The 21,286-nt window shown below is 51.4% G+C and overlaps 7 protein-coding genes across 7 annotated transcripts; 4 read left to right on the top strand and 3 right to left on the bottom strand.

Moving 5' to 3' along the window:
* Nucleotides 1-31: 31 nt before the first annotated feature.
* M438DRAFT_344311 (kinase-like protein) lies at nucleotides 32-2,140 on the top strand. The gene has a single exon (XM_029905192.1). The coding sequence runs from the start codon at nucleotides 225-227 to the stop codon at nucleotides 2,040-2,042; it is 1,818 nt and encodes a 605-aa protein (XP_029762070.1). The 5' UTR covers nucleotides 32-224; the 3' UTR covers nucleotides 2,043-2,140.
* A 199-nt stretch (nucleotides 2,141-2,339) lies between these two features.
* M438DRAFT_396049 (apolipo protein A-I binding protein-like protein) lies at nucleotides 2,340-3,528 on the top strand. Its single transcript, XM_029909245.1, has 2 exons — nucleotides 2,340-2,790; nucleotides 2,850-3,528. The coding sequence occupies exons 1-2, from the start codon at nucleotides 2,509-2,511 to the stop codon at nucleotides 3,267-3,269; spliced, it is 702 nt and encodes a 233-aa protein (XP_029762071.1). The 5' UTR covers nucleotides 2,340-2,508; the 3' UTR covers nucleotides 3,270-3,528.
* A 6,983-nt stretch (nucleotides 3,529-10,511) lies between these two features.
* Nucleotides 10,512-12,295, top strand: M438DRAFT_315926 (acid protease; the record flags this gene model as incomplete). Its single annotated transcript, XM_029902672.1, has 2 exons — nucleotides 10,512-11,094; nucleotides 11,147-12,295. Coding segments are annotated over exons 1-2 (1,266 nt in total), but the record flags the coding sequence as incomplete, so codon positions are not given.
* Nucleotides 12,296-13,276: 981 nt separating this feature from the next.
* On the top strand, nucleotides 13,277-14,609 carry M438DRAFT_344316 (uncharacterized protein). Its single transcript, XM_029905193.1, has one exon. It carries the CDS (start codon nucleotides 13,309-13,311, stop codon nucleotides 14,326-14,328), a length of 1,020 nt encoding a protein of 339 aa, XP_029762073.1. The 5' UTR covers nucleotides 13,277-13,308; the 3' UTR covers nucleotides 14,329-14,609.
* Nucleotides 14,610-14,934: 325 nt separating this feature from the next.
* Nucleotides 14,935-16,866, bottom strand: M438DRAFT_270865 (amidase signature enzyme; the record flags this gene model as incomplete). Its single annotated transcript, XM_029900432.1, has 1 exon — nucleotides 14,935-16,866. One exon carries the CDS (start codon nucleotides 16,864-16,866, stop codon nucleotides 14,935-14,937), a length of 1,932 nt encoding a protein of 643 aa, XP_029762074.1.
* Nucleotides 16,867-17,895: 1,029 nt separating this feature from the next.
* M438DRAFT_315934 (uncharacterized protein) lies at nucleotides 17,896-18,601 on the bottom strand (the record flags this gene model as incomplete). The annotated part of the gene is made up of 4 exons (XM_029902673.1): nucleotides 18,249-18,601; nucleotides 18,123-18,194; nucleotides 18,010-18,068; nucleotides 17,896-17,955 (listed from the first exon to the last, which is right to left on the bottom strand). The coding sequence occupies exons 1-4, from the start codon at nucleotides 18,292-18,294 to the stop codon at nucleotides 17,896-17,898; spliced, it is 237 nt and encodes a 78-aa protein (XP_029762075.1). The 5' UTR covers nucleotides 18,295-18,601.
* A 344-nt stretch (nucleotides 18,602-18,945) lies between these two features.
* Nucleotides 18,946-21,035, bottom strand: M438DRAFT_315936 (gamma-glutamyltranspeptidase; the record flags this gene model as incomplete). The annotated part of the gene is made up of 3 exons (XM_029902674.1): nucleotides 20,722-21,035; nucleotides 20,297-20,665; nucleotides 18,946-20,241 (listed from the first exon to the last, which is right to left on the bottom strand). The coding sequence occupies exons 1-3, from the start codon at nucleotides 20,884-20,886 to the stop codon at nucleotides 18,946-18,948; spliced, it is 1,830 nt and encodes a 609-aa protein (XP_029762076.1). The 5' UTR covers nucleotides 20,887-21,035.
* Between the last annotated feature and the right edge of the window lie 251 nt (nucleotides 21,036-21,286).

A 21,286-nucleotide genomic window follows, 5' to 3' on the forward strand; every position in this document is an offset into this window, starting at 1 on the left:
ACTCAGGCTGGCTCCTTCGCCGACCCCGAAAGATACAGCATCCATGCGAAAATGATTTCTAGCTCATCTACTTAATCGCGCCATAAGCGCCTGCTGGCTGCTCACCCCTCCCTGTCTTCGCGCGCGTCTCTCTCGCCGTCGAAGACTGTGGTAACGCCTAACGATTCTGCATCATCGTCCCCGCGGTACTTATCCGAAAGGTCGATAGCGGCCCTCCACACGTAATGGTTTCCGAGAAGTCTTCTTCCGGGGGTGTGGGAGTAGCAGACTTTGCTGCTGCTTCTTCAGAGTCACAGCGACCTGCGCCGCCTCCCCCGAAGAGTTTGTCCGAGAGCGACATGGAGCTCTCTAACGCGGCTCGAGGATCCGAATCAGCCGAGGATCACCATCTCAAGGCACCTCCCACCACCGCTGGAGCATCCAAGTCCGGAGACGTCAGCGATGACAGCGGAGCATCCTCAATAAACTCTGCCGCGACTGCTCCGGAGAGATCAAAGTCCCAATCCAAGTCCAGTGGTGATGCCATCTTCTCGATTCTCAATGCGAGCGCATCTGGTGCTGGAACTGGATCCTCTACTCCCAACAGCAAATCCACCTCGCCTTCCAAGAAAATGCATCTAGGAGTTGATGATGAAGAAGACCCAGGCGACAGACGAATTAAGCATAGATCTGCTACTGACCTGGAAGCCGCTGGACGAAACAACAGCAAAGTCGAATTCCAACATCGACAACACCCTAGACATGTTCGCAACGAGTCTTTCAGTTCGCGTCGCTCTGGCAGCACCGAGCTCCCGCGCTCTCAGGTAAAGAGAGCTCAAACATACTCCGATGAGCCGCCGGGTCTTCTGCCTTCGTTTGCCCAAGCAGCTGACCAAGGCATGGGTACAAGATCACGTAGGCTTTCTACCAACATCCCAAACGAATTTCCCATCGAATGCATCCCTCTGGAAAAGGAATTCAAGACTTCCTCTCGATTGCCCATGAGACGCCCAAAACAGATTGGCGAGGGCGGTTACGCCTGTGTTAAACTCATGCGCCGAAAAGGCGAGACTCCAGACCATCTCTACGCAGTCAAGCAATTCCGCGGCCGTGACTCTTGGGAGACGGAAGAGGACTACGTCAAAAAGGTCAAGTCCGAATATTGTATCGCCAAATCTTGTCACCATCCCAACATCATCGAACCTATCCGTCTTTGCTTCTCGCATAACATCTGGAGCGAGGTCATGGAATACTGCCACAATGGAGAGCTCTTTGGCCTGCTCGAGAAGAAGTTTTTGAGCCTCGAAGACAAATTTTGCTTCTTTAAGCAGCTGCTACGCGGCGTCGATTATCTTCACAACCACGGAATAGCCCACCGAGACTTGAAACCCGAGAACATCATGCTTACGAGGGAAGGATGCGTCAAAATCATCGACTTCGGTTTGAGCGAGATCTTCAGTGGACCCCACCCAAGTTTCCGTATTGGAATGGACCTCGAGGCATTCAAGGTTGATCGCGTTAGGTACTCGCAACCGGCCATCTTCGGATCTCAACCCTACATTTCTCCTGAGGTCATGGAAGCCAAGGACGCTTACGATCCAAGAGGATTGGATGTCTGGTCATGTGGTATCAACTTCATGAGCATGATTTTCGGAGTACACCCCTGGGTCAAGGCCACTGCCGACAACACAAACTACAAGAAATACATCAACGGATGGAATACATGGCTGAAGGCACGCCCTGACGGCGTGATTGAACCTGGGTCGGACGATTATCCAGACTGCGGCAAACTATTCCACCTCCTTAATAACAAGTCGTTGGAGCGCCTGGTTCTGAGAATGCTTAACCCCAACCCAGAGAAGCGCATCACCATCGCCGAAGCTCTTACATCAGATGTCGTTCGTAGGATGGACTGTTGTCAAAGGGTGTCATACGAAGAGAACGCTCCTGGCCACCCCAAGCACGACCACACACCGCCAGCACCAGCTACAAAGGAGACCAACCCTGTGAAGAAGTGGCTGCATGAGAGGAAGGAGTCGAGCCGCAGTATTACGAAGAAGTGAAACACGCCCCATTGAAGATAAAATTAGAACTGGCGCCTGGACAAATCGGTTCGCAGAGTGTACATAGGGGTTGCGATTGATAACTGGGAAGGAAGTCGTTAGAAATTTTACAGGCGCGACTCGGGTCAGAAAGTCTTGTTTACTTGTCATATGCTCTTTCCCTCTCAAACTGTGAAACTGCCTATTGATCGTTCGTAACCCTCCACCGCGAAAACTTGCCTAGATCATACCCCGCTCCTTGGTGTTGCTTGTCAAGTCGAGTGCAGTGGACGGTCGAGATTGCTGGCTCGGGGTAACCCTGTCACCATTTCCACTCGGGTGATTTGTGAAATTGTGACGCCATAGCCATGTACATTGATGATCGTCCCTCGACACAATCCCACTTCGACTCTTTCCCTTCTCGAAACTCCACCTCCTAACACCTCAACTTTACGCACTCCGATACACAGTCACTCATCCATCCATCATGGCATTGCGAACGCTCGGCCCAAAAGCAGCAGCGGCGCTCGACCAAGAGCTCATGAGCACCGGCGCCTTCTCCCTCGACCAACTCATGGAACTCGCCGGCCTCTCCGTCTCACAAGCGCTCTTCAAACTCCAACCACCACAAAAAGGCAATTGCATTTTGATCGCCGTAGGACCTGGCAATAATGGTGGTGATGGATTGGTCGCTGCGAGACATCTTTGGCACTATGGTTACAAGCCTACTGTGTATTACCCCAAGCAGCCGAAGAATGAGCTTTACCAGGTAAGCTACATCTAGCGAATGATACATGGAGAGTATGATGGCTGATAGATACCGTACAGCGGCTATCACAACAACTCCGCGACCTCCGTATCCCCTTTACAGAAGATTTCTCCTCTCAACTCTCCACCACCGACTTTATAATCGACAGTATCTTCGGCTTCAGCTTCAGCGGTGAAGTCCGCGAACCTTTCCCCTCCGTCATTGCCGCCCTGCGCGATTCGAAAGTCCCCGTCTTAGCCGTGGACGCACCTTCCAGTTGGAACATCGAGACTGGTCCTCCTGATGAGGGGCCCGGGAAGGGATATAATCCTGATGCGTTGATTAGTTTGACGGCGCCGAAGCCATTGGTCAAGTGGTTCGAGGGCAGACATTTTGTGGGAGGCAGATTTTTGACACAGGCGATGGCGGAGAAATATGAGTTGGATATCCCGCCGTATGAGGGACTCGATCAGGTTGTTGAGGTGCCCGCTAACAAATGATTGGCACGGTTGTAATGGACTGTGATGATACACACATATAATGGACAAACAAGCAATGACTAAAGAGAAACAACGGTATATTAAAGCTATATACTAAAAAGAGTGGCTATCGAAGAGAAAAGATCGAAAAGCAGAAGAAAGCAACAGAATATCCCTTTCAAGCTTTAAATCCAGCACTTTTCTTGCTGATAAGTGCAAGCTCCCATACTACATCCCATGCCCCTTCAAAACACCCGCTGTAAACCACAAACACTCGAAGAAACAACGGCTCCCTACGATGCCTATTTTCGTACATTTCATAAGCCATAAGAATTTTCCGCACGTCCTTCTCTTCCTCTTAAAGCAAAATGGCAAGGGCGCCAGCCATTATAGCAGCAAAAGCAACACTCATGCCAATGACACCATCTCTAGGCGCTGCATTCTGCAAACTAGCACTACCACCCTTGGTAGGCGTAGCAGTCAAACTGGGTCGAGAAGTCGGTGCTGCATCACCACCTTGCACACTCTCTGTTGCAGTAACAGTACTGGCGCCCAAATCACTTCCTCTCAATGTTTCGTAGATTGTAGAAATGACGTTTCCACCTGAGCCCAAGACTTCGATTTCGACAGTTGAAGAGCCAGCGGAGAGGGAGATTATGTAGGTTGTTCCTGACACTGTAACGGTGATGGCAGAACCAGAGGGCCGAAGGGTTTGGCCGTCTATAACATAGCTTGGGGCTGCGGTGTTGCTTCCGCTTAGAGAGGTGAATTTCTGGTTTCCTATTGTGATTACACCTGGGGAGATTGTTTGTGTGGTTGGTAGAGTAGAGGTTTGACCGTTGATTACCAAGACTGAAGCGCCCAGGGACAGAATTGTGCCATCCGAAAGAGTGATTACACCGCCAGAAGTCAGAGTTTGACCGTTGATGATATAGGAGCCTGAAGATGCTGTGTATGTCTTTCCGTCGATGGTGAGGACGGATGTTGCAGTCGTTCCTGCCGTGGGAGGAATAGTCGAGGTAACGCCATTGATCACAATGAAAGAGCCGGAAGGCGCAAGAGAGACCGTGGTGCCTCCTGCCAATGTCACGACTCCACCGGGCGTCAATGTTTTCCCGTCGATCACGTATGATGAGCCGGTTCGAACCGCGTAAGTATGCCCGTCATATGTCAACGCTGCTGGTTCTGTAATTTGAGCCAGTGTTTCTGTCACGCCATTCACGACTGCGACTGTCTGATCAGCCTTGAGTGATATCGTTGTCCCATCAACTGTAATCGTAGCTCCGGGCTTCAGTGTTTGACCTTCAATCACGAAAGAGCCGGACTGAGCGGTGTACGTCTTTCCAGCAATGTTCAACACCGCAGCTGCTGTTGCCTGGGAGAGAGTTTGTGTTACGCCATTGACGACTGCAGCAGTTCCTCCGTTCTCGAGAGAGATCGTAGTACCATCGATTGTTAGCACACTGCCTGGAAGCAGTGTTTGGCCTCCAATCACATACGAAACTCCAGTATGAGCAGTGTAGGTCTTCCCGCCAATTGTCAGAATTGCTGCCGCTGCTGATGTTGGCGTGTTCGACGACAGTGTTTGAGTGACACCGTTGACTACCGCTGCTGTTCCATCGCTTTCGAGCAACACTGTGGTGCCATCTACTGTGATGATCTGACCCGGAACGAGAGTCTGTCCTCCAATCACGAAACCAGGTCCACTGTGAGCAGTATACGTTTGGCCACCAATGCTCAATACAGCCTCCGCTATCGCTTGAGACAACCTTTGGGTTACGCCATTCACGATTGCAGCAGTACCTCCACTTCCAAGGGAGATGGTGGTGCCATCTACTATAACTTGGCCACCAGGCACTAAAGTAGCGCCATTGATGACGAAGTTCGATCCAGTGCGAGCTGTGTATGCTTGTCCTCCAACGGTCAGTACTGGCGCTGAATTTAATGTTGCCTGATCGAGTGCCTGAGTCACACCATCGATTACTACGGCCGTGCCTTCGCTGGCGTACGAGACCTTGGTTCCCGATATCGTGATCACGCCTCCACGAGTAAGAGTTTGTCCATTGACCACGAAAGCTGAACCAGCCTGAGCAGTGTAGGCCTGGCCACCAAAGTCAAGCACTGGAGCTTGAGCTGCCTGAGTTTGAGGAAGCCTTTGAGTGAAGCCGCCGACTACAACAGCTGTGCCCTCCTTGACGAAAGACACAGGAGTACCAGAGACAGTAATTATCCCTCCAGGCGTCAGGACTTGACCATCTACCACGAAAGCTGCTCCTCCGTTGGTTCCATATGCATTGCCGCCCATATAGAAGGCAGGTGCAGGAGTGATCAATGGCGGCGACAAAGTCTGCGTCACTCCATCTACAACTGCAAGTGAAGCTAAGAAGCCGGATGGGCCCAGATGGATAGTCTTACCTTCCACAGTTGCAGATCCGCCGGGAACCAAAGTAACATCAGACCCAAGAGCGAATCGCGTCGATGCATCTGCAGTGAACGTCTTGGAACCTATAGTAAGAAGTGCGCCTCGAGTCGGATTGGCTGCCGCCGCAATCTGGGACGTTTTAGAGCCGACCACGATCGCTGTCGCGGAAGGAGCCAAAGACAAGCGGGTGCCATCAACAGTGACTGCAGGGCCTCCAGCTGCCAAAGTCTGACCACCGACCACGTATGCAGGTGTTGGATTGACGATGACCTGTCGTCCAGCTGTGCTCAGTGTGACCGCAGAATTTGGAACGGCGATAGATACAGTGTCTGATCCAATCACCAAGACTCCACCACTAGAGGCAGCAGATACGACGGTACCTGAGATGGTCACGACTTCCCCTGCATGAACATCAGTTCCACCAATGTTGTACACAGGTACAGGGGCTTGAGTGATAACAGAGCCGCCATATGTGATGACAGTCGGTGCGACCGGGTTTGCTGCTTGGAAAGTGGATCCTTGAAAAGCATGAGTCTCAGCGCCTACGACAACGGCAGTAGGACCGATGGAGACACGCGTTCCGTCAATTGTGACTGCTGCTCTTTGAGGAACCAGCGTCTGTGTTCCAATAACGACAGTAGATCCAGGGCTGATTGTTGCCTTTGTCGAGCCAATTGTAATTATAACCGGTACGGGAATAATGACCTTGCCGCCTGATCCGGAGTCGACACCCGGTTGAGAGCCACCGTTGGAACCTGGAGATGAACCACCGTTCGAAATCGATCCTCCATTGTTGCCGGATGACGAACCACTGCCCTCTGAACTTCCACCAGAATTGCCGCTTTGCGGGTTGCCGCCAGATGAACCTCCAGATGAACCCCCAGAGCTTCCAGCGCTACCAGAATTTGTCCCAACCGATGAGCCACCAGAATTTCCTGAGCTTGAGCCAGTGTTATCGCTACCTGAACTTGAACCTCCAGAGTTAGAGTCAGAAGTGCCAGATGATTGCCCTCCTGATGTCGAACCAGAATTGGAACCAGAGCCTGAGCCCGAGCCTCCATTCCCTGAACTCGATCCTCCTGAAGACCCGCCATTCTGCGTGTTATCACTGCCAGTTCCAGATCCGCCGTTGCTGTTTGATCCGCTGCCGGAGCCGCCTTTTGAAATATCTCCACTGGAACCGCCACTCGACCCGCTGTTCGACCCCCCGTTCGAACCAGCGCTCGAGCCTGTTCCACTGTTTCCGTTGCTGCTCTGTGTACCCGAGCCACTGCTTTTTGAACCAGAGTCAGAGCCATCACCTCCTTTTACGCCAGGGCTTCCTCCCACAGGCAGTTTCGTAGGTCCAGAGTTCGGCCCGACATAGAGAGATACTTGAGTGACCTCTACTCGAGCGCTTGTACTCGTTGGTGAAACAATGTAGAAGTTCGTTGCTAGCTGCGTATTGGTGACGGCTATGCTAGAAGTACCAGTAGGCTTCAAGAATATGACCGGTGGCCTAGGTATGGCCGCGCTTGGAGCAGCGAATGATGGAGGTGAAGTTTGGCCCGGCACGACTAGCCACGAGGTTGCTGCTAATGCGGAAGAATACGCCAACGGGTACGTACTGTGCCCTTTGGCCGCTGATGATTCCGACTCGGCAGTCTGCGAGACTGCCAGAACTCCTTCCGCAACATAGTCAATTTGAACTGGGACAATTAATGTAGGTTCTGCAGTAAAGACTCCCACGGCAATTTTGAGGTGCGGCGGGAGAAGTCTGAGAAATTCTTCTGACAGATCACCAGTAACCAGTGCTTGCCCGTCCGGATCGTCTCCATAATACGCCATAGCAAAAGCGTGACCAAGATCCTTGACTTCTCTGGATGTCACACACGTTGGTGTACCATTCTTGTGCGTGGTCGTGTGCTCTGTGTCGAGCGCATATTGAGAGAAATAGACGAAGTGAGTGTTAGTCAAGGCGGTAAGCGAGGGCTGGTTAGGTCCAGCGGACAGGACCGTACTGGCAGGCGGCGGAGTGATGACAGCATCAGAAGGTATGTCGCCTTTGCCACTCGTAGAGTCAAGTGTGTTAGTCGCTGTTTGAGTAACGACTACCGTGGATGCATAGACAGGGGTTGGGCTTGTGTCTACCGTCGTATAGTACGAGACCGAAGTGCTATTAGCGTGAGTGGCGATTGTGGAGGCGACGTAATAAGTAGTTGGATCTTGCAATGCATCGGTGACATTGAATGTAGTCGTGGCAGGCAGAAGCGTCCATCCAGTTTGGGAATCGTTGCCATCAAACTGGATCGAGAATGTGGCTGCCGCGTAATCGAAAGCCGTCGTGTACCAATAGTCTAGTGTCGCGTCGGGAATATTGACGGTGACACCACCGCAAGTTGCGTTGTCCTGATGATCTTTGTTGTCTTGAGGAGATGGTCGAGGAAACGGGCGATCAGGGAGGCTGCCGCTCGGTGCCTTGATGCCTGTTCCGAGAGATGGACGCATAGTAGTGGTGTTAAACTTCCAGCTGAACGAATACTTTGGTGAGTAGAACACGCCGGCACCGCTGCCACTTGGTAGCACTAGGCCAGTTTGGGTAGTGAGAGCGTACGATGTAACAGCCGGATAGACAGCGCCTGTGCTAGAGAGAACACCGGTACCAGTGCTAAATCCATCAGTCGGAACTATTACGATCAGTGATGTTTCCGTGTACCCGGTAAGGACGGCTGATCCGGCAGTGCCTACAGGATTTCCGTTCATCGGCGTTGACGCTGGATATTCTGACACTGGAGAAGGGCTTGAACCATGGTCGAGAGTGCCACCAGACGGAGCAGTTCCTGTGTATCCTGACGGGCGTGGTATATCGGCATTACCAGGGGCAGCATTGTCAGTCGGCAGAGATCCTGAAAGTCCAGACCAAATAATGGAGCCCAGGCCGCCAAATCCGGAATTGCTGGTCGATTGTGGTGGGTATTCTGACAAAGCAGAGCTTGCTGCGTAAGCCGACGGTGAGATGCCGACCTGCCATGTGCTTGACGATACATGCGCATCTGCTTGCGATGCCGTCAGTGAGGCTTCCACACCCTCTGCGTCGGGCGTTGATGAAGCCTGAGATTCTACCTCCGCGGCTGGTTGCGCAGTCGGCAAGGCTGACTCCGTTGCGACCTGTCCCGACGAGGGTACTGGAAGGCGAAGTTGTGTGCTTGTTTCCTCGGATAACAAAGAAGTAGGTGGAACAGCAACTGAAGGTGTCTTCGACTCCAGTGACTTAACGCTCCCGGGTAAAGCGCCAGTGCTGTATGCATAATATGATGATGTTGAGAGTGAGCCGTTTTGCGCTGTGGATGGTTGAGACGACAAGAGAGTCTCTGGAGATTGCTGACTCTCATGTACTAGTGATGAAGATGGCGATTGTGAAGATGTTGGTGTCAGTAATGGTGAGCTACTTTGCGATGTGGATAGCTGAGCTGACGATGGAATCTCGGACGATTGCTGGCTCGAATAAACCAGTGATCGAGATGACCTTTGTATAGATGTTGGTGTTAATATTGCCTCCGTTCCGTTAGATGAGATTAATGTCGTTGATGTTAGACTGGACGACAGGCTGAGACTCGGCGACAAACTTGGGCCGTGAGATGTAGAAACACTCAGGCTTGCGGAAGAAATTGAAGAACTTGTGCTTGTAGACGATGTAGAGTTCCACCCTGTTCGAGTCAGTCCAGGCACCTTGTGCAATATCTCTTTTTACACACCATAGGGCTGTGAGCGTTTTTGAATACCCGCACAAACGCCTTCCCCTGCCAGTAACGCGATGAAAGCGAGTGTATAAATCGACATGTTGCCGTTACACCAGATTGAAGTATAGCCGCTATGCGAGACAGAAGCTCATGACGGATCGAGCTGTAGTAACGAGAGACTGCTAAGAAAGCCCAGAAGAGAAGAAGAAAACGAACGCGACGACCTCACAAGCTCGATGTCACAGTATGCTGCTACTTCAGGCCTGGTGAAGGAAAGAACGAAAGAACATTGCTTATGCCAAGGCTGATCCGCTATCCTAATGTACATACAAGGAAGTGTGAGTTGGCCGGGTACTGGGATCCACACAAACTGCAGAAAGGACTTCAGCGGAATGGCATGATGAGCAGGGTCTTTGCAAGGCCTACCGCGTCTATTAGTTTTATTCAACATCTATCTCGAACAGGCGGCAGACCTGCTGACTGGCTCCAATTCCCGGCCGTGCGTGCAGGATCCTTCGCCCGCCAGCCTCAAAGCTTGCTGTCCCCAGGACACTTCTGAGAGCCGGAGCGCAGCCACGAACTTCGTTGTCAGTGCGCGATACGGGGCTTGTAGCTCAGTCAGGAATGGAGCGATTGTAAAAATACACGATATCATTGATTCCAGATTCTCCGATCCAAGAGGCGAGATGAGTACAAACTATCGCTACCGAAGGTAGTACAACATCAGCCTTCCTCAGAATAGTCACGCATGAAGCACACCTGCGGGGATCTCGCACACCTGCGATAATCGTCTTCGGAGCAAGTGCAGCAAGGGTAGGGTATCAGACGTAACTACAGGTACATGGTGAACACGCAATAATGTCAAAGTCCGTAGAGCGTTGTCGAGTCTAGCCAGCCCAGCGGCGCGGCACGCTGCTTGGATCTTTTCCCTTGCGTTTCGTCAGGCTGTGACAAGGAAGGAAAGAGGTCATCGCTGCCCACTCCGCGGGGTTCGCGCGATGGAACTGTGTTTGAAGAACATGCATAATAATTAACCGAATATGCACGTGCTGCCAAGCAAGGCATTGTGAATTTCGAGTCCTTGCAGGCTTCGAGCAGCAAACAATTCAGCAGAAAGTGCGTGAACAGAAACGGAGAGTGGCATCTGGTTTCGTGCCATCTTCCTTTTTGCTTTCGTGTTGTAGCAAGTCGCAACGGGCAGAGGGTCACTGCTCTCTACAAATCCTTTTTCGTTTGAGATCAGCGAGGAGGACGCCACATGCGGCAGTCCGGAATCCTTTCTGATGAACGCCCAGGACAAGCGACGTGGATAGTGCTCGCGTCCTCATGCAGGCTCCCAGCGCCATACGATTGGCGCACTCCAATTCCCTAGCTTTCGGTCTAACCGACGGCTGGTGGGTACTGCGATCTTATGCTGACAGGGCTGTCTGCCGTCTGACTTCTTTTCGCATGACTGTCAATCGACCTCAGTCAAGCAAAGAAGTTTTACGACTCGAGAATTTGTAGAGCCGCTCAACGCGCGAAGGTTCTCATGTAGTCCGAGACACATCTCTTTGACATCTCTGGTGACTCGAAAATCTGTCAACATGGTGCTATCATTTCTCGGTTCATGGAGCCCCGTCGGAGTGGTCTTTATTCTGGCGACAAATGTCGCGAAAGTCTCCTGTAGTGCACAACCAATAGTGGTCAACCCGAGTGAAGTCTGGTATGCTGATTTGTTTCTCGGACACGTCCACAGTCTTACTGATATTCCCTAGGGACGGCCTGGACGGAACATGGTCCTCGTTTGATCTCAGTGTAGGAGTTCCTGCACAGAAGGTACGCGTTCTACCATCATGGCAGTCATTTCAGACTTGGGTTGTGGCCCCGGAAGGATGTTCAATGTACTCCAATTATGATGCCTGCGTCGAGTCACGAGGGGAGGTTTTCAACTTGAGTCAATCTACAAACTGGGACTATGTCGGACTCTTCGAGCTCGGGATTGAACAGGATCTTGGAATTACTGGAAACGCATACTACGGCTACGACAGGATAGCCTTGGATGACTCCAATCAAACTGTCTTGGAGGACACGACAGTTGGTGCTCTGGCAGTGTCAGATTTCTGGCTTGGAAGTTTGGGACTGAACCCGAAGCCTACGAACTGGTCGGATACCTCTACATGGCCGAGTTTCATGACGAAGTTGAAGGGACAGAGCACAATCCCCAGCATCTCATTCGGATACACAGCAGGCGCCCCTTACCGCTTCTCGGGCGTGGCAGGATCTCTGACACTCGGTGGATATGACCAAAGTCGATTCGAGGCCAACAATGTCGAGTTCGAATTTGCCTCTGATCCAGCACGAGACACCGTGGTAGCAATTCAGTCTATCACTACATCCGCCTTGAACTCAACCTCCAGTGTTGAGCTTTTACCCGCACCGATATATGCCTTGATTGACTCCACAGTGAGCCAGATCTGGCTTCCACTCGATGCCTGTCAAGCTTTTGAGAGGGAGTTTGGCTTGACGTGGGATTCGACTTACAACCTGTACCTCGTCAACTCATCTCTTCACGACACTCTTCTTGCCCGCAATGCCCATGTCAATTTCACTATTGGCACCACAGCAGCAGGCCTTCAAAAAACAACAATCTCATTGCCATACGCTGCATTTGATATGACAGCGCAGTCACCGTACCAAGGATTGGCGGACAGATCAAGCTATTTCCCGCTGAGACGGGCAGCGAACAGCACTCAATACACCCTTGGTCGAACATTCATGCAGGAAGCCTACATCACGGTGGATTACGAAAGAACGAAATTCAATGTCTCTCAATGTATCTGGCCACAGAATATTAATAACGTTACGGAAATCATCATCATTGAGCCAGCACCGGCGTCTGAGAATGGTGGTTACAGTGGAGCTTCGTCTGGAGTCAATGTTTCGACAACGTCAGGAACACTTTCAGGGCCCTCTTCAAGCGGACTGAGTGGCGGTGCTATCGGTGGTATTGTAGCAGGAAGTGTTATTGGAGTTGTTGCTCTGATCGCTCTTGCTACATTGTTCATCCGCCGCGAGAGGAAGAAGAAGGCTCGTTTGGCAGAGGAAGAGGCAGGTGACGAATCTTCACCCTCCAGGGACTCGATCTCTCGTACAACAATCGGCATCGGAGAGAAGGGAACGACCGTTTTCCCGAAAGCAGAACTGGAAGGATCGACAGTTCACGACGACCTGAAATCACCACAACGTCCAGATTCAAGCTTAGCGAGCCCTACAACCTTGGGATACGGAGGCAGCACATGGTCATCGACACAAGCAGATCCGATATCACCCGCACTAGCATCACCTGGTGCAGCGAGTGAGGCCGGGGGGTTGGAGATCTATGAGATGCCTGGTGACATGCCTGATCTGGCACAAGCAGATGGCAGATCGATCACAGAAAAGGAGATGATGAGAAGGCGAGAAGAGGTCTATAATGGTGTCGACCGAAGCAACCCAGCAACACCTACAGGTGATTCATTGCAGTCGCCAGTGGAAAGAAGGAGTGTACAACCGAATGAGGTAGTGTTGAGGAGTGAAATTCGAGAAGGAGAATCTTCACGACCAAACAGCAGGTTTAGCTTTGAGTAAGGGCGAATGGATTTATCGGATGGCGTTACGAGTAGACATTTGTATAGTACTCCACGGGCAGTAAGACTTCCGATGTTACAAAACATACGATATCATGAAGAGCGTGTATGGTTTCGGTCAAAAGCAATCACTTCGTTGACAAAAGTTGAGCCAATTGATCATTATCGTGCATATCTTGTTGCACAGTTTACCAGCCACTTGCACAAAATTGAGGCTTGGCATCGACTTTGACAATTGCATCACCAATTGGAGCTTCATCCAGAAATTATTCGCAGTCTTGAATTCACAAGACACACATACATTTCACACAATGCCGATCCAAATATTTGCACCCGCGGCAGCAGCGCCTGCTATCACAAATCGTCGCGATGATTCAGACGACGAAATGGAACTAGACAACGAAGACCACGCCGCGCGCTCGTCAAAACGCTCAAAAAACATCATCACCCCCGGCGAAGTCATCACCTCGGATCCCCAATGGATGCGCGGCCACGGCACATACACGAACGATAACGGCGACCTCGCTCCCATCATCCGCTCCACCCTCGCCGGCACATTGCAAAAGACAAACAAACTGCTCTCCGTGGTACCGCTGCGCGCACGCTACACGCCAGAGATTGGAGATTTGGTTATTGGCAGGATTGTCGAGGTGCAATCGAGGAGGTGGAAGGTTGATGTCGCCGGCGCCTTGACGGCTGCCTTGCCGTTGAGCAGTATCAATTTGCCCGGCGGTATCTTGCGCAAGAGGACTAGTGTGGATGAGTTGAACATCCGCACCTTCTTTGAAGAGGGGGAGTTGTTGGTTGCGGAGGTGCAGAGTTTGTTCCAGGATGGCTCGGCGTCGCTACATACCCGCAGTTTGAAGTATGGCAAGCTGCGCAATGGCTACTTTATGGCTGTGTCGGGTGTTGGTGGTGGCGCTGGTGTCGTGAGGGCAAAGAGACAGATCTTCACTTTGCAGACCTCTAGCAGAGGTGGTGAGGTTGATGTCATTCTCGGAGTCAACGGTTACATCTGGATCTCCAAGCACATCGAGGCAGACAAGAGCAAGGACGTCAGCATCACCAGCATCGAAGAACAAGTCAAGACCACAATGTACTCGAGCCAGAACGACGACATCAGCCCGGATACGAGGAGAGAAATTGCCAGAGTCGCTGGTTGCATCAGAGCGCTGGCTGAGAATGGCGTCAAGGTCGATGAAGAGATGGTTCGCAGATCATATGATGCCAGTCTCGACCTTGAGCAAGATGAGGGAGAAGAGGGCGCTGGTTTCTTGGGCGGAGAAAGAGGAAGACTCATCGTAGATATGGCATTGAGAGGCTCGGGTTGAAATCGCTCAACAAGCACCACCACACACCATCATGCCCTTTGGCTAGCCAAGTGTCCCAGAGCACTCGAGTCGACGCCGACGAGGAGCTTCTGCAAAACTCTCCGCCAGTTTCTGGGAGCTCTTTGCAAGCCCCCATCTCCACTTTGGCCATCCCAGCGTCGTTTATACGAGTATGCAGAGGACCTGTCGCTCGAGCGGACAAAGATTATGTAGAGCAGGACTATCTTCAAGACTGCATTCGCGCTCTCAAGCGCGCCATTATTCATATAAATTTGCAACGCTCCTCACGTCTAGCTCGCTTCCTCCCCACGTGCTAAACCTTGTCACGCTTATGGCTGTCGGATTGCACGATGTTTCTTGAATCGGCGTCGTTCCCACCGAAAGCTCGTCAACAGATCCCTCTCTTTGCAAGGTTGCACGAGTCTCAGAAATATCTTGCCTCTCTGCATAATGATCCTAGACACGATCGCTGGAGCGGCGGAGTGGGAGATCTTGGACAAAGGAAGAAGCTACGACACACCACTTTGTCCATCCTGAAAGTTCAAAAAACTCATATGATTCATTACAAAAAAATCTACTTCTACATACACGTCTATCATTCACCATCTAGAACAAAATCTGCTCACCACTAACAGCACTATATCCAGCCTTTGTGCCCTTGATCATACCAGCCTTGATCAAATCCTGCACCAACCCGAAAATCATACCGTCACAACCTTTAGCAGCCAGAATATCCACACTAACAGGTAGATACTCGGTTTGCAGAGTGATGTTCGACACATAAGGTGTTTCTCCAATCGGAATCACAAAATCAGGTCCACTGCCCATATTCGACACCTTACTGGTATCAAACCCATACGGAATGCCCGGAGCTTTTCTATATGCGTTTCTGTAATTTGTGGTTCCCGCGCCGCCGACGTAGAGGGCGAGGGAGTCGCTGCATGTGCTCTCGGAGGGTGTGAGTATCTTGTCGTGGATCCAGGTTTGGAAGATTGTTTTGTTGTGTGCGGCATCGGCGACGGAGGATTTGGGCAGGCTGTCGGCCCAGGCCCAACGGGTCATGGGGACGGGGTTGATGAAGGGGACGCGGCCGGAGTTTGCGGCGGAGTAAGCGGCGTAGAAGGGGTCGCGGATGGAGGTTGTTTGTTGGCCGATTAGGACGGGGTAGGTTATGTTCATCAGTTCTACGATAGAGGAGGTCACGTTGGCAGGATGGGAGGCGGTCCACTGTTCGGTAATATTGAGAGTCGAGGTGGTGGCGTTGAGGAAGGTGCTGAGCTTGTCGAGGAAGGAGAGAAGGAGACCATTGGCCACTGAGCTGTTGTTGGTAGGCCAGCCGATGGTTTGGATCTTTGAAGGGTAGTTGTGGGAAAGAGTAATGTTATCCTGGTACAACACTTTGGAAGCTGCGATCCAGATGTCTGGATGTCTGGTCAAAAAGCCAGGAGTGTCAAGTTGAGGAGCCATGGGCATGATACCATCAAGCGGCACCAATCCCCACGAGGGTCTATTGCCGAAAAGACCTTGTACTTGAGAAGGGTTTCTGATACTGCCACCGGTGTCAGAGCCCAGAGTCAAGTCCAGCCAATCATATGCTGCAGCACCAGCACCGGGTCCGCTGGAGGAAGAAGAGGTATCCTGATATCCATCACCACGAGGGTTGAAAGGTTCATGATAGTCAACCCAATCGGCAGTGGCGGTCTCGCCGTTGGCGAATTGCGAAGTCTTCATCTTGCCAACAATGATAGCACCAGCATCGATGAGACGCTGAACAGTAAGAGCTGTCTCGTTGGCTGGTGGGTAGAAGTGATACCATGCTCTATTACCATTCGAAGTCCTCAAACCAGCAATATCGTAGATATCCTTGATACCCAAACGGACACCTGCAAGCGGCTTGTCTTCTGTCTTGGTGAAGTAAAGACGAGAAGGTACGGCAATCGCCAAAGATTGGCCTTCGACATTTGCAGGCAATACAGAGAAAGTACCATCCTGGTTTGCGATGGTGGTTTCGAGGAAAGCACCTTGGACATCGCTGAAGAGTTTCCAGGCTTGGTGAACTGCACCAGTCGAGGTCACAAAGTAAGGACCAGCAGGGATGGATGAGGTATTTGAGGCGAATCCGGTGGTCACGACTCCCACACTGCTGTTGCCAGACAGTTTGGGTGCTGAGAAGCCTGGATACTTGTGGCTCGACACGCCAGAGTATTGAACATAGATAGCCTCCAAGAAGCTTTTGCTGAAGACATCGTCGGTGGATGTGTAAGAAGTAATGGCCTGGCTGAAGTCTCTCTCACCGTAATCGAAAGAATTGGCGTTGACGACAGTAAACGGGAGCAGTCCACCAGCACTGTCCAAAGCCTTTTTCAAGTGCTTCGAGACGGTGATAGTCGAGACCACATCAGGAGGGATATAGTATGATGCTCCATCTAATTGCACAGTCTGGCCAGTAGGAGTAAATTTAAAAGCGAAGGAAGTGCTGGCAACCTGAGAGAGAAGCAGAAGCGCAGAAGCGACAGACTGGTAGCAACGAGGGACCATCCTGAGGGGTGAGGAATCAAACGAGAGGTTTCCTTACTTTCATCAACACCGCGGCATATCTAACCTTTATAACATCGAGCTAGAAACGTAACCCAACAAGGTTGACACCGGGTAGCAGGCATGGCAGTAAACCACGAGGATAACGATTAGTCACTTGTGGAAGCTCGTAACAACTCAAAAGCACGCCTCTACGATACCTACGCCCTACAGTCTACCTGCCCAGTAAAGTCAGTAGAGTTATCGCAAAATCCAAGGGTTGTAGATAGGCGCGATATTGATGTGCTGATATGCATGCAGGCCCGATCTCCGAAATGCAGATAAGCTTGCAGTGAAGCACATTACTGCGGCAGCCTTCTATCTCGACCCCAACTATTAGCCGGCCTGCGGACCATGAAGTAGAGTGTTGTTGGAGACATCTTTGAGTAATGTGGACCAGTCATGAGGATAGGCGCTCGTTTGCCTATCACTTCCGGCGGGCTGTGCACAGTGCTGGGCATCTCTTGGACCTTCCAAGTTGCCGAAGTCGCGGTGTCGGTCAAGCGCGTGTGGTGCTCCACTTGTTCACCGAAGGGCGCGTGAAGACGCGACACGTTGGAAGATATGAGGGTCGTCTTCTCGCAATGGTCCGATTGACCTTTTGGCAAATTGTCTCGTGAATCAAAGACAAGGGTCGTTCCAAAAGATCGCTTGCGAGGAGTAGCATATTGAACGTTTGAGCTTTTGGTGTTCGTTAACAGTATCCCCAGGTGCACACACGTGCTGTGTAGGTCTGCAGATACGTTCGTTGAGCAGTTCGCTCGATATTGAGCCTTTAGTTGACCATAGCTCTACGATATTTCTAGTCCGACAGTTGGACTCTCTCGCCATTTAATCTCAGACTGCTGTCCTGAACACATCAACGGACTCAAACAACGGCAGTATGAGAGAACACACACGTAGAATAAGTAGAAGTCTAGGGAAAGATCATATTCATGAGCCGGCTGCGGCTATTTATCTCATAAGATCCATGACAAGTCGTACTTAACCCTCCTACTTGGTAGGATGAATCTTCTCGGGCAAGATCTGTTCCAACTTCTTGGGCGCTGCCTCCTGTACGGAATGTCAGATCACTGAAGAAATGACACATCAATCAAATATACTAACCTGGATGACCTGGGGGACCTTGGAAGGGCCTGTGGCATGGCTCTTGCTTCCGGTGCTGCCTGCCTCTGAGGTTGGGGACGTTGCATCTGCAAAGAAAATGCTGTAGAATATACCTGTGTCATGCACCTTGTTTGGCACGCTATCTTCGACACCCTTTGGCAGGGATTCCTGTGCACCTACGGGGACTGGCTGAGAGTTAGAAGGATGGTTGGGGAGCAATGGCTCAAGAAGAGGCTTACCCTTGGAGCCACCGACGGCGTGAGACTGATCAGTTCCTTGAGGCATACTGGAGAGTGTTTTGTTTGTTGGTCGAGTGTCGGAGTAGAGAGAAATGGTATGATAGGAAACAACCACTTGGGAAGCCAGAGAGACCTACTTATATACCTCCCTCGAGCTCAGTCTGGCTCCTAAGATCACGATGTAAAGATGAGCCGACCATTACTTCATGACTCCCATGTGTTCATGATAGCCCGGTTTCGTCAAACAGCTTGGCTGGTATGACGAGATGTCGACACAAGTGGTGTAAGCGATGAGGCTCAGCTTCTTGGTTGCGGATGATCGCCACTAGCAACAACCAATACGCATCTGTGGACTTACTCAAACTGGGTGCGTACAATATTCGACAACGAGATGTTCGGGGTATCAGTAACTCCACGATCGGGAGATGTTACTCAGTATGAACCACGTCACCGTAGAGATGCCCCACGACCGTGCGTGGACGGTGGACGTGGAGATGCGGGCTTTGTTTGAGAACGGATGTTTGGACCTTGAGTATCAAAATCCGAGTATTTCACCATGGACATGATTTGCGAGACGGAAACTGCAATATTGACGTTTGTACTCCCACAAGTCTGCCTCTCTCCGAATCTGTGTGAAAATAAAGTAGAAGACAAGTCATATATCTCATAAGATAAACAGTAAAGCTTTTCAAACATCCTACATCCAAGGAACAGCATGACCATCAGCTCTAGGGTCACTGCCCGCACTCCAAACACCACGGTCCTCAATAGGATCAACATGCCACCTAATGACCTGTCCTCTACCGAACAGTCCTCTACCATGGCCTTTGATGATCTCAACATTATGGCCCATACCGCGCAGCTTCTCGGCGGTTTCTTCAGGAATACCGTCTTCGAGGTAAACAGTCTTGTCAAAGACATCACCGCTGTCGGGCATTCCGGCGCCGATGCAGACGCGAGGGGCGTCGAGAGCGGCTTGTGGTGTCATCTTGAAGACGAGCATGTTCATGAGCACTTGCACGTGTCCTTGAGGTTGCATGAAACCGCCCATGACTCCGTAGACTGAGTGCAAACTTTGATCGGCCTTGTTGGTAATCAGAGCTGGGATGATAGTGTGGTAAGGGCGCTTGTTGGGGGCGTAGATATTGGGGTGGTCTGCCGGTTGCAACATGAAGTTGCAAGCACGGTTTTGGAGAGTGAAACCACAGCCCTTGGGGATAATGGCGGTACCAAAACCGGCGTAGTTGGAGTTGATGAAGGAAATACCATTGCCTTCGCTATCGGTTGCGGCAAAGTAGACGGTGTCAGAGTGGTTGTGTGCGGGAGAACCGTGGTCGGGAATGTCACCGGCCTTGTTTGGGTCGAAAAGTGCAGCACGCTCAGCGAGGTATTTCTCCGAGATGAGCTCTTGCGAGGGAACTTTGACTACGTTAGGGTCGGCCACCCACCAGTTGGCATCGGCAAAGGCGATACGAAGGGTCTCGACAACAGCATGGATATGCTCTGCAGAATTGTGGTCTTTGTCGGAGAAGGTCGAGATCTTGCCGTTCTTTTCCAACTCTTGCAGCATACCCAGGGCCATCAGAGCAACAATGCCCTGGCCGTTGGGAGGGTGTTCCCAAACATCGACACCCTCTGAGCTCTTATCGTGCATTGTCTCTCCGTGCGACTTGTCGATGCCTTGTCCGCGGAAGTTGAGCTTGATGGGGTCAACCTCTTCACTGCCCTTCTCCATGTGGTTCTTCAAATCATCAAGAGACATGAAGCCTCCCAAATCTTGAACGACCTTAACCAACTCTTCTGCAATTCTTCCAGTGTAGTAGCCAGCCTTTCCAGATTTCGCAACCTCGCGGAAGGTTTGAGCCAGGGTAGGATTGCGCATGATTTCGCCAGGCTTGGGAGCACGGCAGCCGTCCGGTGCATTCGGGTCCTTCTTTAACATTTCGGCGAAGTTGGGTGAGGCATCACGAATCGACTTCTCGGCCTTGCTCCACTACACAAGATGTTAGCAGAGTGCTTAGACTCGAAGTTATAGGTCGAGTACTTACGTAGTAGCCCATGATCTCAGAGACAGGGAAACCGTTCTCTCCCAACTCAATGGCTGGTGTCAGGATCTGTTCCATGCTCACCTTTCCACTACCGAACTTCTCCACTACATCGACCCAGCCAGCAGCCGCACCAGGAACAGTAACACCATGAGCACTCGCCATGGGGATAGTGCCCTTCTCGCCCTCCTTGATGCCCAAGGACTCTCGCACCTTCTCACATGTTGCGTTTCCAGGAGCGCGGCCAGAACCATTCAAAGCGTGAACCTGCTTGGTCTTTGCATCGTAGAACAAACAGAACATGTCACCGCCGATACCTGTGCTACCAGGCTCGGTCATGTTCAGACCGGCTGCAACTGCGACGGCGGCATCCTAGACATCTCGTCAGTCCTGACATGTCGTACCTCAACAGCAGCTGCTCTACTTACTGCACAGTTTCCACCTTGTTGCAGCACTCGCAAGCCACAGTTTGAGGCCAAGGGCTGTGAACTCGATACAATGCCCTTGGTGCTGTGGACTACACTTCTGCGACTAGGGAAGGCGACGAACTCTGGGTCCGATGCCGGGTAAATGGCTTGAGCATTGAGAGGCATGTTTGGTAGAACTGGGGAAAGCTCAAAGATTGTGGGGTCGTTCAATGGACGAGATGAACCAAGAGAAGAAGGTGGATGAACTCTGTGGTAGAGGTTTGCAAAGAGGAAGAAGGGTAGCAAGCTAGATTATAGATATGACACAGAAGACGGCAACAGGCATGGTAGAATTAATTGTTGGACCACGGCAATCATCACGTACAAGAGGCGGGGCAGTTTGGCCGGTTCGGCCATCCCACCTTCCACATTCGTCACAGAGCGGCAAGAACGGCGTGAAGAGCGACTCCTACCTCGGCCGGTTATCAGCCAAGTAGCTCACCATATCTCCGTCTTGACCCCAATAACGTACAAGCAGCGAGAGGATGTTCGGCTTCGAACCATCGACAGGTGAATAGTCATGTTG

The sequence above is a fragment of the Aureobasidium pullulans genome (genome assembly GCF_000721785.1).
Source record: "Aureobasidium pullulans EXF-150 unplaced genomic scaffold scaffold_6, whole genome shotgun sequence".
NCBI lineage: Eukaryota > Fungi > Ascomycota > Dothideomycetes > Dothideales > Saccotheciaceae > Aureobasidium > Aureobasidium pullulans.